We start from the raw sequence: 13,120 nt of genomic DNA, 5'->3' as shown, positions 1-13,120 counted from the left end.
GGTTTCCTAACATATATGTGTTAACATATCCTCTCTCTTTCTTAGATACACAATGGAAGCCTTGTTGAAAGCTGAAATAAAGATGAGTGTACTTAATGAGGACAGTGATCAGTCTTCAGATAAAGACCAGGAAGGAGATGACTTAGAAGATGACTTCTTTAACTTTCTGCCCCAGGGCAAGAAGTCAGCAGTGGATACTGCTGAGGAGGAACTGGTGAGGTACCTGAGGTCTCCCAGCAGGGAAGTGTCATCACTCCATGGCTTTCCACGTGTGCTGCGGTGTTTTTTGCAGCACAACACAGGCATGCCTTCAAGTGCCTCAGTAGAACGCCTGTTCAGTACTGGTGGCAACGTAATGACTGTAAAAAGACATTCCTTGTCTGACATGCTCTTTGAGCATCTTGTTCTTTTGAGACATAACAGAAACATATTATAAAAGCATTTCAAGTGTAAAATTTGATTTCAAGAGTTGGGGTATCTTCATTGCTTGGGGGGATGTGAGATTCTGTTATGCCATTATGTTAATCTTATGGATAAATTTTTTTATTCTACTACCCCCTGTGTGTGTGTGTTTATTTTTAATATTGTTTTAGGCTTCTGAGATGTGCAGCAGCCAAGGCCAGCACCTTGTAGGAGTTTTTTAAAAAAAGTAACTGAAATGTAATTGTAGTGATTACTTTTGAGAAAAAGTAATGTAATCAGTTACTTTCAGAGCAATTGTAATTGTAACGGTAATTACTACTTTTTGGGGCCAAGTAATTGTAACTGTAATTTATTACTTTTTAAAAGTAATCTTCCAAGCTCTGGAATTACCTGCTATAGATTCTACCCTTCATACCCGATTGTCACCATCTCAACTATATACTTCAGTGGGTTGAGATCTTAGCATGCAAAAGTAGCTTCCTAGTATTAAAGCTTCTAGAAGAAAGTAAATATTGTGTGAGATAGTAAGTGGATGATAGATCTGGTTGCCATATTCAAGAGCTTGAGAGCTCATAAATCTTTTAGAATTAAATATAAGATTTTCAACTGCAGTGCAGGCACTGCCATGCGTGATGGGAAAAGCTGCATCTGATGCAATTTTGCCCTCTATGTGTATCTTAAAGATACAGGATCACACCCTGAGTTTTGATCTCGCAATGCTAGAATTGATGGGAGGCTAGGTATATTATAATTTTTTCCCTCTCAGTCTTTCAACACTAGCAAAACTGATCAATAGAATCTTCCCAAGTGCCCCCCCTTTTTTCGGTATTTAGTTGAAGCAGTCTCTGATCTTGCAATGAAAGGGGAGGGAATCATTTCTGACCACATTAAGCACCTGAATCCTTGGATTCAGCAAGATGGACTTAAATTTTCACATATAATACAACCTTAATACCTTCTAGCTTAATCCAGTAAACTAAATTATATAATTGAGTAAATTGGCATAGATCATACTAGTACAAAAAGTATTGTGCTTAAAAATAAAAAAAATAAGAAAAATTTTCAGGTTATTTTAGTGAATGAAAAGGTTATTCTGTCCTATATCCCTAAAATTGAAGACATGCTCACTTGCTCCTCTGATTTGGCTGACCTTTAATAAAAGACCACTTTGTATCATTGCAAAGGTACTTCTTTCTGTTGCTGTAAGGAGGGTAATAAAAATACCACTTTATGGAAAGACACCAGATGGAAGGAATGTCAACACACTGGAACTAATTTAGGAGATTGCTCTGATATAGAGCAAAGGCATGAGGAGAATTCAGATGGTTCCAATGTGAAGAGATTGGCTGCCTTTCTTAAAACAACAAACTAAAATTCTTATCCTGGGGTTACATGTAAACGGAAAGCATTCAGTCCTCAAGGTGGATGTCTGTTTAAAAAAAATACTGTACAACTGCAGCTTTTATTCTCACTTTAAGATTCCAGAAACAGAAATAAAATGAGATTTGGGAATAGTTTTAGTCCCATCTTAGACATATGTAAACAAACAGTTGTAAAAAATGTAGTCAGTTTGTAAAATGTAGCCAAAATAGTGTAGAGGTTTTTTATTTGTTTCTCTTTGTGTTTTCTACCATCATTATGCATATATGGTTTCCACCTTTTCACATAAAAAGTGTTTTTGATTATCTGTTTTCAGCATACCTCACAATTGTTCTACTTTTTGATGAGCAAGTATGTTTTTAAGAGAAAAACTATGCAGTGAAATTCCAGAGATCTTAGTAGGCAGACATAGAGATAAATCTTTGTACTAGCAAGGTTCCCTGCAAAGTTTAGAGCTCTGAACAGAAGCTGAGCTCATCACTTTAAGTCTTCTAAATATAGCTGACAAATTACGTTTGGGAGTTACTGTGAAAGTAGAACAGGCTGTGATGGAGAATAATGGGTTGCAATGATCTTACAAAATGTACAGTACTTCAGACACTTCAACTCTTAGAATTAAGAGTAGGAAGTTAATATATTGATTGAACATAAACAAGGACTTCTAGTTGCATAAAGAATACACCTCCTGGCACTGAAGCCACATATGTACACTACACAGGGCAATCATATAGAGATCAAGGTTTAAGCCCCATTTGAAATACTGTATTTCTAGAGAGTGGAGATTGCAGATGTGACCTAACAGTATACTCTCCTAAGCAATCTCTCTAATAGTGATTCCATACCCTGGAGCAGAAATTGTCTACAGGCTCCCGTAGAAGTGATATAACTCTGTGAAAAAGATATTAGTCAGAACTTGTGGGACCTTGTGGAAAAATGTGTGCTCAGTCTCTCACAGGTGAGCAGGTTCATTACACCTCTTTTAAATAGTCTATGATGCATCGCTGATTCCCATTTGTGGAATAGTCAGGGGTAGCCTTTCTTTGTCTGGTATTTTCATTTTAAGAAAAATAAATAAATAAATCCAAGCAGCTATTCTTCATTAAATTTGTTTCTGTGAACAAGGTGGTGGTATCAATGGTACAGAACTACTTAAAAGCTGTCCCAGCTTTAGAATAGCCTTCATTAGAATAGCAGGTCATAAATCAAATGCATTACACAGTACACAGTACTTTTTGTACACTGCCCAGAGAGCCTTCGGGCTTAGGGCGGTATATAAATAAAATAAATAAATAAATAAATAAAAAATACAGAGAGAAACAAGCATTCCAAATAGTTATACTGAAGCAATTAGTCTATCATAAGCTTAAAGACAGGTCTTAAAAGGGGCAGGGATTTATTTATCTCATTATTATTTATAATAAACAATACTGTAACAAATTCATGTAGATGTTAAGGAACCATCTCTCAGTGTGGTGTTATAAAATATGGAATTATGTGAGCATTGCTGTGATATCTCAGTTCTGGTGAAACAAATGTTTACATAATGGAAGTGTTTATCCAGGATACTTGCACAGATATGTTGTGGAAAAACCATAGCTGTCTGGTAGGGCACTTGGTTTGCATGTGGAAAGACCCAGGTTCAATCACGGGCATCACCAAAGTATTAGCAGGGCCAGGTCTGCCAAATATCTTGGACAACTGTTATTAGTCAAGGTAGATATTACTTGGATAAACGTGCAGCTCCTAGTATTTTTTTACATACTATTGGAGCACTTACATATTGAACTAATTAATTCACTCCAGCAAAATAAAAAGTGTAAGCTTCAGTGGCACAAAAATTCCTACATGTGACCCTGATCCATTAATTTTGTTCTATACATGTCAGTTGAACTGCTGTAGAGTGATTAATTGTGGATTGTGGCCAATGTGTTGTTCTAAAAGGTAAGGTACTTTTTGTGTGCCTATGCAATTTATTATTGCTGATTTGTTAAAAACTGTGCCTTTGTTAATTTTGTCAACTGATTTTACTAGGAGTATATAAATTCATTTGTAAAGAACTTTAGTTTACCAAATTTGAAGCTACAATGTAATCCATCCGGAGACAGCTAATATAGTTTCCAGAGTTCATTGTTAATGAGGATGTAATCACTAGAATGAATCTAGTGGGTAGGATCCTGTGGCTAGATAGACTAAAGAAAAAAGGAGCCCAAGAAGCGTGGGAGTTCATGAAGAACGTATTACAAAAAGTGCAATCGCAAACAATTCCAAAGAGGAAGAAAAATGGAAGACATTGGAAAAAGCCAATGTGGTTACACAGAAGACTGGTGGAGGAGGTAAAAATAAAAAAGAGCATGTATAAAGAATGGAAGGAAGGACGCATCACCAAGGAAGAGTACCGACGAGCGGCTCGGGCTTGCAGGAATAGCGTAAGGAAAGCTAAAACCCAGAATGAGCTGAGGCTGGCGAGGGAAGCGAGGAACAACAAAAAGGGGTTTTTCAGATATGTTCGAAGCAAGAGAAAGACCAAGGAAATGGTGGGACTGCTGCTCAATGAGGATGGCAAAATGTTGACAGATAACAAGGAAAAGGTAGAACTGCTCAACGCCTATTTTGCCTCCGTTTTCTCCCAAAAAGGGAACAGTGTGCAACCTTCCATTGGTAGCAATCTCAGTAAGGGGTCGGGACTGCAGTTCAAGATTGATAAGGAGATAGTCAGGAAATACCTAGTTAACCTAAATGAGTTCAAATCTCCAGGGCCTGATGAACTGCATCCCCTAGTATTGAAGGAACTTGCGGACGTACTCTCGGAACCTCTTGCCATCATCTTTGAGAAATCCTGGAGAACGGGAGAGGTGCCGGAGGATTGGAGACGGGCAAACGTCGTCCCACTCTTTAAAAAGGGTAAAAAAGAAGATCCGGGGAATTACAGGCCGGTCAGTCTGACTTCAATACCGGGAAAGATATTAGAACGGATAATAAAAGAGTCCATTGGCAACTATCTAGATGACAATGCTGTGATTAGTAGGAGCCAGCATGGGTTTGTCAAGAAAAAATCCTGTCAAACTAATCTCATCTCTTTTTTTGATCGGGTCACTAGCTTAGTAGATGGTGGAAATGCTGTAGATGTCATCTATCTAGATTTCAGCAAAGCGTTTGACAAAGTCCCCCACGACCTTTTGATTAGCAAACTGGTCAAATGCGGACTAGATGGAAATACTGTCAGGTGGATTCACAACTGGTTGGAAAACCGTACTCAAAGAGTGGTCATCGGTGGCTCTGCTTCGGACTGGAAGGAGGTTTCGAGTGGAGTGCCACAGGGTTCTGTCCTGGGGCCGATACTCTTCAACATTTTTATCAATGACTTAGATGATGGGGTGGAGGGAAGCCTTATGAAGTTTGCGGATGATATGAAACTGGGAGGGATAGCTAACACAATGGAAGACAGGAATAAAATCCAAAGGGACCTGGATAGACTAGGAAATTGGGCTGAAATTAATAAAATGAAATTCAATAAAGACAAATGCAAGATTCTGCATTTAGGCCACAAAAACAAAATGCACGGGTACAGGATGGGAAATACCCGACTTAGCAGTAGTGCGTGTGAGAAGGACCTTGGAATTGTAGTGGATCGCAAGTTGAACATGACCCAGCAGTGTGATGCTGTGGCAAAAAAGGCAAACGTGGTTTTGGCCTGCATAAACAGAGCTATAGTTTCCAGGTCGAGGGAAGTAATAGTCCCACTATATTCTGCATTAGTCAGGCCTCATCTGGAATACTGCGTTCAGTTCTGGGCGCCTCATTTTAAGAAAGATATAGACAAGTTAGAGCGGGTTCAGAAGAGGGCGATGAGGATGATAGCCGGTATGGAGAACAAGTCTTATGAGGAAAGGTTGAAGGAACTTGGCATGTTCAGTCTGGTGAAGAGAAGGCTGAGGGGTGACATGATTGCACTCTTTAAGTACCTGAAGGGCTGTCACATAGAGGAGGGTACAGATTTGTTCTCTGCTGCCCCAGAGGGTAGGACTAGGTCTAATGGTTTTAAGTTGCAGGAGTGTAGATTCAGATTGGACATTAGAAGGAACTTCTTGACAGTAAGGGCAGTTCGGCAATGGAACCGACTGCCTGGGGAGGTGGTGGGATCCCCTTCGCTGGATGTCTTCAAGCAGAGGCTGGACGGCTATCTGTGGGAGATGCTCTAGCTGTGGATTTCCTGCTGTGAGCAGGGGGTTGGACTCGATGGCCTACAAGGCCCCTTCCAACTCTATGATTCTATGATTCTATGAATCAGTGCTTCATAAGCTGTTATGCAATCAAGTAGTCAGCAGCCACTGTTTATCCGGCTGCTTCCTAATACACACACACACACCTCCCTCCCTCCCATACACACATAAGCAATTTTGCTGAACACTTTAATGGGATAGAAAGAACTGCAATACTTTGCCTTGTACAATTTACTGATAAAGTGTAAAGAGACATATGCCAAAGCCCATGAAACTACAGTCTTAGTGTTGTAAGGAAGCTCTTTTTATTTAAAATTCTTCAAATGCTCATTGGTTGAGCTTTACTGTAGTTGTCTTATAGCAGTGTACTGGTTGTGCTAAGACTAATTGTATCAGTTTAGGATTATTTTACTTGCATGGAAGAACTGCCAGACACAACCCTACCTCGAGGAGATATCTATATATATTGTATGAACCACTAAGAAATTTATGCAGAAGTAAACAGTTTTTTCTTTATCCTAGGGAAGATTTCCCCATGTACTGAATGAATTGTGGACAAAGCAAAATATTCTGTGGCAGCTAAAACAATTCAAAAGCAATCAGAGTCTGACTGATTGTTTGAGATTGTCTACTTATTTATATTGCTAATTTATATCACTTTCCTCAGACAAAAGTCTGTTGGAGTGGGTAAAATAAATTTAAGATAGTAAATCAACAATAAAGCAAGAATCAATCACATATAAATAAAATAGGAGCTGCAGAATACAATAAAAGCTAAATTAAAACAATACATAAAAGACCAGAAACAAAAGGTTCTTTACAAAAAAATCTTTAATAATTCTCAGTTTTTGTAAAAATGTGATTCTTCCCCAAAAAAGTACTTTTCAAATGTGTAAAGTGATATGCCTTTCCCACATAACCCTGATTTTAACCTTTTTTCCACTCTGGAAAAGCATCAGCAAGCTATGGGTGCCTTTCATATGTGGATTGCATGCTTGTGCTTGTAGTACTCAGATTTTTCCCTGTTGTGACTGCATGACCAAAGAAAGATGGGGGCAGTTTCTGGTGGCTTATGATAAATTCCTCATTTGTTGCTCTCAGTTAGGAATCCATGTACTTGACTAAATCAGGCCACATTCAAGCATTTTGGAAGTACATTAAATATTATACTGATAGTTCACTATATTCCTATAAACCTTTTGCAGCCAATATAAGCCACTGAACTCCTTGCCTTGGATAATTAATAATCAGCTCCCTCAGTCTCCCTTGCACTGGCTCTACCTTGCTTTCTTACTTTCTCCTAGCTAAAATAATAATTGATGAAAGAAAGTGTAAATGTGTCAGTGTGAGTGCAGAAGGGCAGCTGCTACAACACTGCACTATTTTTCTATGCAGAAAAATTGATTCAAAGCAACCCAGACTGCCAACCCCAGTTTTAAAGGGCTGTACAAGGCACCTGGGACAGCAGTGTGGACGAAATGGGCTGCAACAGGTGGGAATTAAGAGAAGATCAGTGCTCCCTTTTTTGTGTGACTGATCATATGTGTTTTTGTGTACAGTTCTTAAACTTAATAATTAAAAATGTAGTTTTGTTTTAAATTTGCAGTGTTTGAGAACAAAGATAAAATTGTGATCATCATGGAGTATGCAAGCAAAGGGGAATTGTATGATTATATCAGTGAGAGACGAAGGCTGAATGAGCGGGAGACAAGACACTTCTTCCGGCAAATAGTGTCTGCTGTGCATTACTGCCACAAGGTAAGCAAAGGATTAGAGCCAGAGTAACATTTGTATGATTTGTGTGCTGTTGATGTTTGCATTGTGTGTTGTTTTCCATTAACCAAATGGATTGTAGACTGAGAAGCAAAATTATTCCATAGCAGCTAAAGCTGGATTTTCATTCTGCTTCCTGACTCCTAGCAGAGCAGAGCAGAGCAGAGGGAGCTGTCTCAGTTGATCTACAGGTGAGGACATATAAGCAAGCCAGCTTTCAGAGAGCGAGCGAACAGGCAGAGCAAACAGGAGTTTGACAAAGGAGTTCGAGAGGGGAGGTCAAGGGGGAGGTCCATAAAAAAAAAACACCAAACAAATTACTAGTTCTCCTTGTACAGCGCACTGCATACTAGTGGGACTCTCAAGTTTACCCTGAAGTAGGACAGGACAAAGCACAGGCCACTCCGAAACAAGTAGTAGAAAGAAACAAAAGGTAGAAGAGAGTATGAACGGGAAGGATTCTCCAGTGGTTGTGACCTGCAAGGTGTGTGCCATGTTTGTTTTCTTGCCTGAGAACAACATGGCTTACACCTGCAACAAGTACAAGCTCGTGGCACTGTTGGAAGAAAAGGTGAGAGGCCTGGAACGGCGGGTGGCCACACTGTGGACTATAAGAGAAGATGAAGAGTTCTTAGACAGAACGCTGGAACAACAGCAGCAAAGAGACATGGAGGTGAAGGAGCAACAGCATGTGGTAGCAGAAGAGGAGACTGCTTTGGAGAGGAATAACGAAGTGGAGGAAACTCCGTGGGAAAGGGTGACAGTTAGGAGCAGAAGAGCTAGAAGACACCCTTCACCAGTGGAGCTATGGAACCGCTTTCAACCACTCAAGGAGGAGACTGGAGGACAGCCTGTGGAGGAAGAATTACAGGACACCCCGTGCAACAACAAGCAAGAGGCTGAAGCTCAATCAAGCAGGGACAATGAAACCACACCCCACAACAAGAAGAGAAGAGTACTAGTAGTGGGAGACTCCCTACTGCGTGGGATCAAAACTCAAGTATGCCGAGAAGATCCATGGACTCGCCAGGTATGCTGTCTACCAGGAGGACGGATTAGAGATGTGACGGAAAGGTTGCCATAACTCATCAACCCCACCGACAGGTATCCCTTTCTCCTCATCCATGTGGGAACAAATGACACTCCCAAACGGAGCTATGAAGAAATCATATCAGACTTTGAAGCTCTGGGAAGGAAACTCAAGGACTTTGGGGCCCAGTTAGTTTTTTCATCCATCCTTCCAGTACTTAGAAGAGGAGTAGAAAGGGAAAGAAAAATACTCCATGTGAATGAATGGCTATGAAGGTGGTGCAGACGTGAAAGATTTGGATTCTGGGACCATGGGCTATGGTTCCTGGAAGATGGACTGCTGGCAAGTGATGGGTTGCATCTCACAAGGACTGGGAAGAATGTGTTTGGACACAGCATGGAGAAGTTCATCAGGAGGGCTTTAAACTGAATCCTAAAGGGGAGGGAGATGTAAACTTGGTGGTAACGACTGATGAAGGCTTATGCACAGTAGCGGGACCAAAGAGATCGGCTCTAATAGGGCCCAGTAACAGCCCTCAGAAAAATGTAGTAAGGAAGCCAAGCCATAAATCACATGGTCTTCGATGTCTGTATACTAATGCGCAGAGCATGGGAAACAAGCTGGACAAACTTGAACTCTTAATACAGGAGAGCAATTACGACTTGATAGGTGTAACTGAAACTTGGTGGGATGACTCCTATAACTGGAGTACAGCAATTGAAGGATGCAACTTGTTCAAGAAGAACAGAAGGAATAAAAAGGGAGGTGTTAAAAATATATATCCCTGCACAGAAATACAGGAAGATGAGCTTGGTAGCTCCACCAAGAGTATCTGGATTAAAATTAATGGGGCAAGTAACAAAAGGAATGTGGTGCTTGGAGTCTACTACTGACCACCCAATCAAGGAGAAGATGAGAATGTAACTTTTGAAAAGCAAATTGCCAATGTTTCGAGGAGGCATGATGTAGTAGTAATGGGGGATTTCAATTATCCCAATATTTGTTGGGAGACAAATTCTGCCAAACACGGCCCCTCCAAGAAATTTCTGACTTGTGTTGCAGATAACTTCCTCCTACAGAAAGTGGAGGAAGCAACCAGAGGATCAGCTATCCTGGACTTGATTCTAACCAACAGAGATGATTTGGTGGATGAAGTGGCAGTTGCGGGAACTCTGGGGAAAAGTGACCACATCATACTTGAATTCTTGATTTTAACAGAAGCAAAAGCTGAGAGTAGCCATATGTGCACCCTGGACTTCAGGAAAGCTGATTTTAATAAACTCAGAACAATTGTAAGTACGGTTCCATGGCAAGCCACCCTAATGAGAAAAGGAGTCAAAGATGGGTGGGAGTTTCTAAAAAAGGAATTTCTAAAAGCACAATGGCAAGCAATTCCAACAAGGAAAAAAAGGGGGGAAACAGCAGAAGAAGCTAATGTGGCTTCACAAAAAGCTTAGAGATGACCTGAAAACAAAAAAGGACACATACAGGAAGTGGAAAGAAGGGCAGGCCACAAAGGAAGAGTACAGGCAGGTATCATGGAATTGCCGGGATGGTGTCAGGAAGGCTAAAGCTGAGAATGAGCTGAGGCTAGCAAGGGATGCTAAAAGCAACAAAAAAGCTTTCTTCAGGTATGTCCATAGTAAAAGACAGAAAAAAGAAATGGTGGCACAGTTACTCAATGAGGATGGCAAAATGATAACAGATGACAAAGAAAAGGCAGAAGTGCTCAATTCCTACTTTGGCTCAGTCTTCTCCCAAAAAAGGGCCTGTGACCCTCCCGGGAAACATGAAGTAGAAGGGTCAGGTTTGGACCTTGAGATTGATAGACAAATGGTCAAGGAATACCTAATCACTTTGAATGAGTTCAAATCAGCAGGGCCCGATAAACTGCATCCTAGAGTATTGAAGGAACTGGCTGAAGAACTCTCACAACCACTATCTATTATCTTTGCGAAATCATGGAGGACCGGTGAAGTGCCGGATGACTGGAGGAGAGCTAATGTTGTCCCTATCTTCAAAAAGGGCAAGAAGGAGGAACCGGGGTACTACAGACCAGTCAGCCTAACATCAATCTCTGGAAAAATTCTGGAGCAGATTATAAAGCAGTCAATCTGTAAGCACCTTGAAAGCAATGCATTGATTACTAGGAGCCAACATGGATTTATGAAGAACAAATCCTGCCAAACTAATCTCATCTCCTTTTTTGATCGGGTAACCTCCCTTGTAGAATGTGGGAATGCTGTGGACATAATATAACTCTACTTCAGCAAAGCTTTTGACAAAGTGCCCCATGATATTCTGATTAGCAAGCTAGCTAAATGTGGGCTGGGTGGAACAACTGCTAGATGGATCCACAGTTGGCTTCAGAATCGTACTCAAAGAGTGCTTATCAATGGTTCCTTCTCAAACTGGGCAGAAGTAATGAGTGGGGTACCACAGGGCTCGGTCCTGGGCCCAGTGCTCTTTAACATTTTTATTAACGTCTTGGATGAGGAGGTACAAAGCATGCTTATCAAATTTGCAGATGATACAAAATTGGGGGGCATAGCTAATACCGTGGAAGACAGAAACAAAATTCAAAGGGACCTTGATAGGCTGGAGCATTGGGCTGAAAACAACAGAAGGAAATTCAACAGGGATAAATGCAAAGTTCTACACTTAGGAAAAAGAAACCAAATGCACAGTTATAAGATGGGGGATACTTGGCTCAGCAATCCGACATGTGAGAAGGATCTTGGAATTGTCAACAATGTGATGTGGCTGCAAAAAAGGCAAATGCTATATTAGGCTGCATTAACAGAAGTATAGTTTCCAAATCGCGTGAAATATTAGTTCCCCTCTATTCAGCACTGGTTAGGCCTCATCTTGAATACTGCATCCAGTTTTGGTCTCCGCACTTCAAGAAGGATGCAGACAAACTGGAACAGGTTCAGAGGAGGGCAACAAGGATGATCAGGGGAATGGAAACAAAGCCCGATGAGGAGAGACTGAAAGAACTGGGCATGTTTAGCCTGGAGAAGAGAAGACTGAGGGGAGATATGATAGCACTCTTCAAGTACATGAAAGGTTGTCACATAGAGGAGGGCCAGGATCTCTTCTCGGTCGTCCCAGAGTGCAGGACACGGAATAATGGGCTCAAGTTGCAGGAAGCCAGATTTCGACTGGACATCAGGAAAAACTTCCTAACTGTTAGAGCCATACGACAATGGACCCAATTACCTAGAGAGGTAGTGGGCTCTCCGACACTGGAGGCATTCAAGAGGCAGCTGGACAGCCATCTACTGGGAATGCTTTGATTTGGATTCCTGCATTGAGCAGGGGATTGGACTCAATGGCCTTGTAGGCCCCTTCCAACTCTACTACTATTCTATTCAATTCAAAAGTTATTAGAGCATGTTGATGTTTCATGAGGGCAGTTGTGTGTCATGCTACACTTCGGGGCTAATTATACTGTCATAAATTGTTCAAATATGTGCTATTATTATACAGCTGCAAGAGTGGCTATATACTATGGTCAGCATGGATTTTTCACATTCCGCCATGTTAAATTGAAAATATCCCTCCATGCCATTCTGCTGCTTCCCACAAGCTCATTTCAAAACAAAATCTTACCAGACTTACAGTCCTCAACTGAGAAATGCTTGTTTAACAACCCTCATCTAAGTTTTCATGGCGATACACAAAACACTTGAGAGAGAATCCAGAGTTCAAAGTATAAAACAAGAGAGAAAAAACCCAGACCCCTACTGGACTTTTTTCTGTCAGTGGTCTCATAATTTGTTGAAATTAATTAAATATCAGCCATGTTCACAAAGTACCTGTAATTCTATTACTGACCTTGCCCCCATACTATGATCTTCATCTTAAAAGTTTAAAAAATGCATGACTGTTTTTTAATTAAGCAATTTAAAATTGGACTCTCTGATAGCGCAGGCTGCTCAGTAAGAACCAACTCTCAATGTCCTAAAAGCCAGAATAACAGCTGTTTGGCTTGTATAATCAGGGGGCCACACCCACGCTAGGGATGGAAAGATCTATCAGTTTCAGTTCTCTCAGTTTCTTAATTTTTCCAGTCTTATATTCAGTTCTCCCCATTTCTGCAGCAATTTCCTTTTTAAAAAAAAATCCTCATGAAAATTCTCCAACATTTTAGTGCGAATTTCTCCTAATAAACACATTTTTGTAAGCAGTTTTAAGAAATATGCATTTTTGCAAGCCACTTCTTGTTATCTAATGCATTTCTGCATGTTATCTTCACTCATATATTCATTTTTATGCACACTTTCCCCTC

At 40.6% G+C, this 13,120-nt stretch overlaps 1 protein-coding gene across 2 annotated transcripts in view; it reads left to right on the top strand.

The window, feature by feature from the left end:
* NUAK1 (NUAK family kinase 1) overlaps positions 1-13,120 on the top strand; it is a 92,296-nt gene that overhangs the window by 59,943 nt on the left and 19,233 nt on the right. The window contains exon 3 of one of the 2 annotated variants that reach the window (XM_061638923.1): positions 7,630-7,781. In XM_061638923.1, coding sequence (XP_061494907.1) covers positions 7,630-7,781 — 152 coding nt within the window. Of the gene's footprint in view, positions 1-45; positions 604-7,629; positions 7,782-13,120 lie in introns of those variants that run through there. The other variant, XM_061638922.1, reaches the window with a different exon arrangement.

Source organism: Rhineura floridana, chromosome 8 (genome assembly GCF_030035675.1).
Source record: "Rhineura floridana isolate rRhiFlo1 chromosome 8, rRhiFlo1.hap2, whole genome shotgun sequence".
NCBI lineage: Eukaryota > Metazoa > Chordata > Lepidosauria > Squamata > Rhineuridae > Rhineura > Rhineura floridana.
The sequence above is the reverse complement of the archived record's forward strand: the minus strand, read 5'-3'. Positions and strand labels throughout refer to the sequence as shown.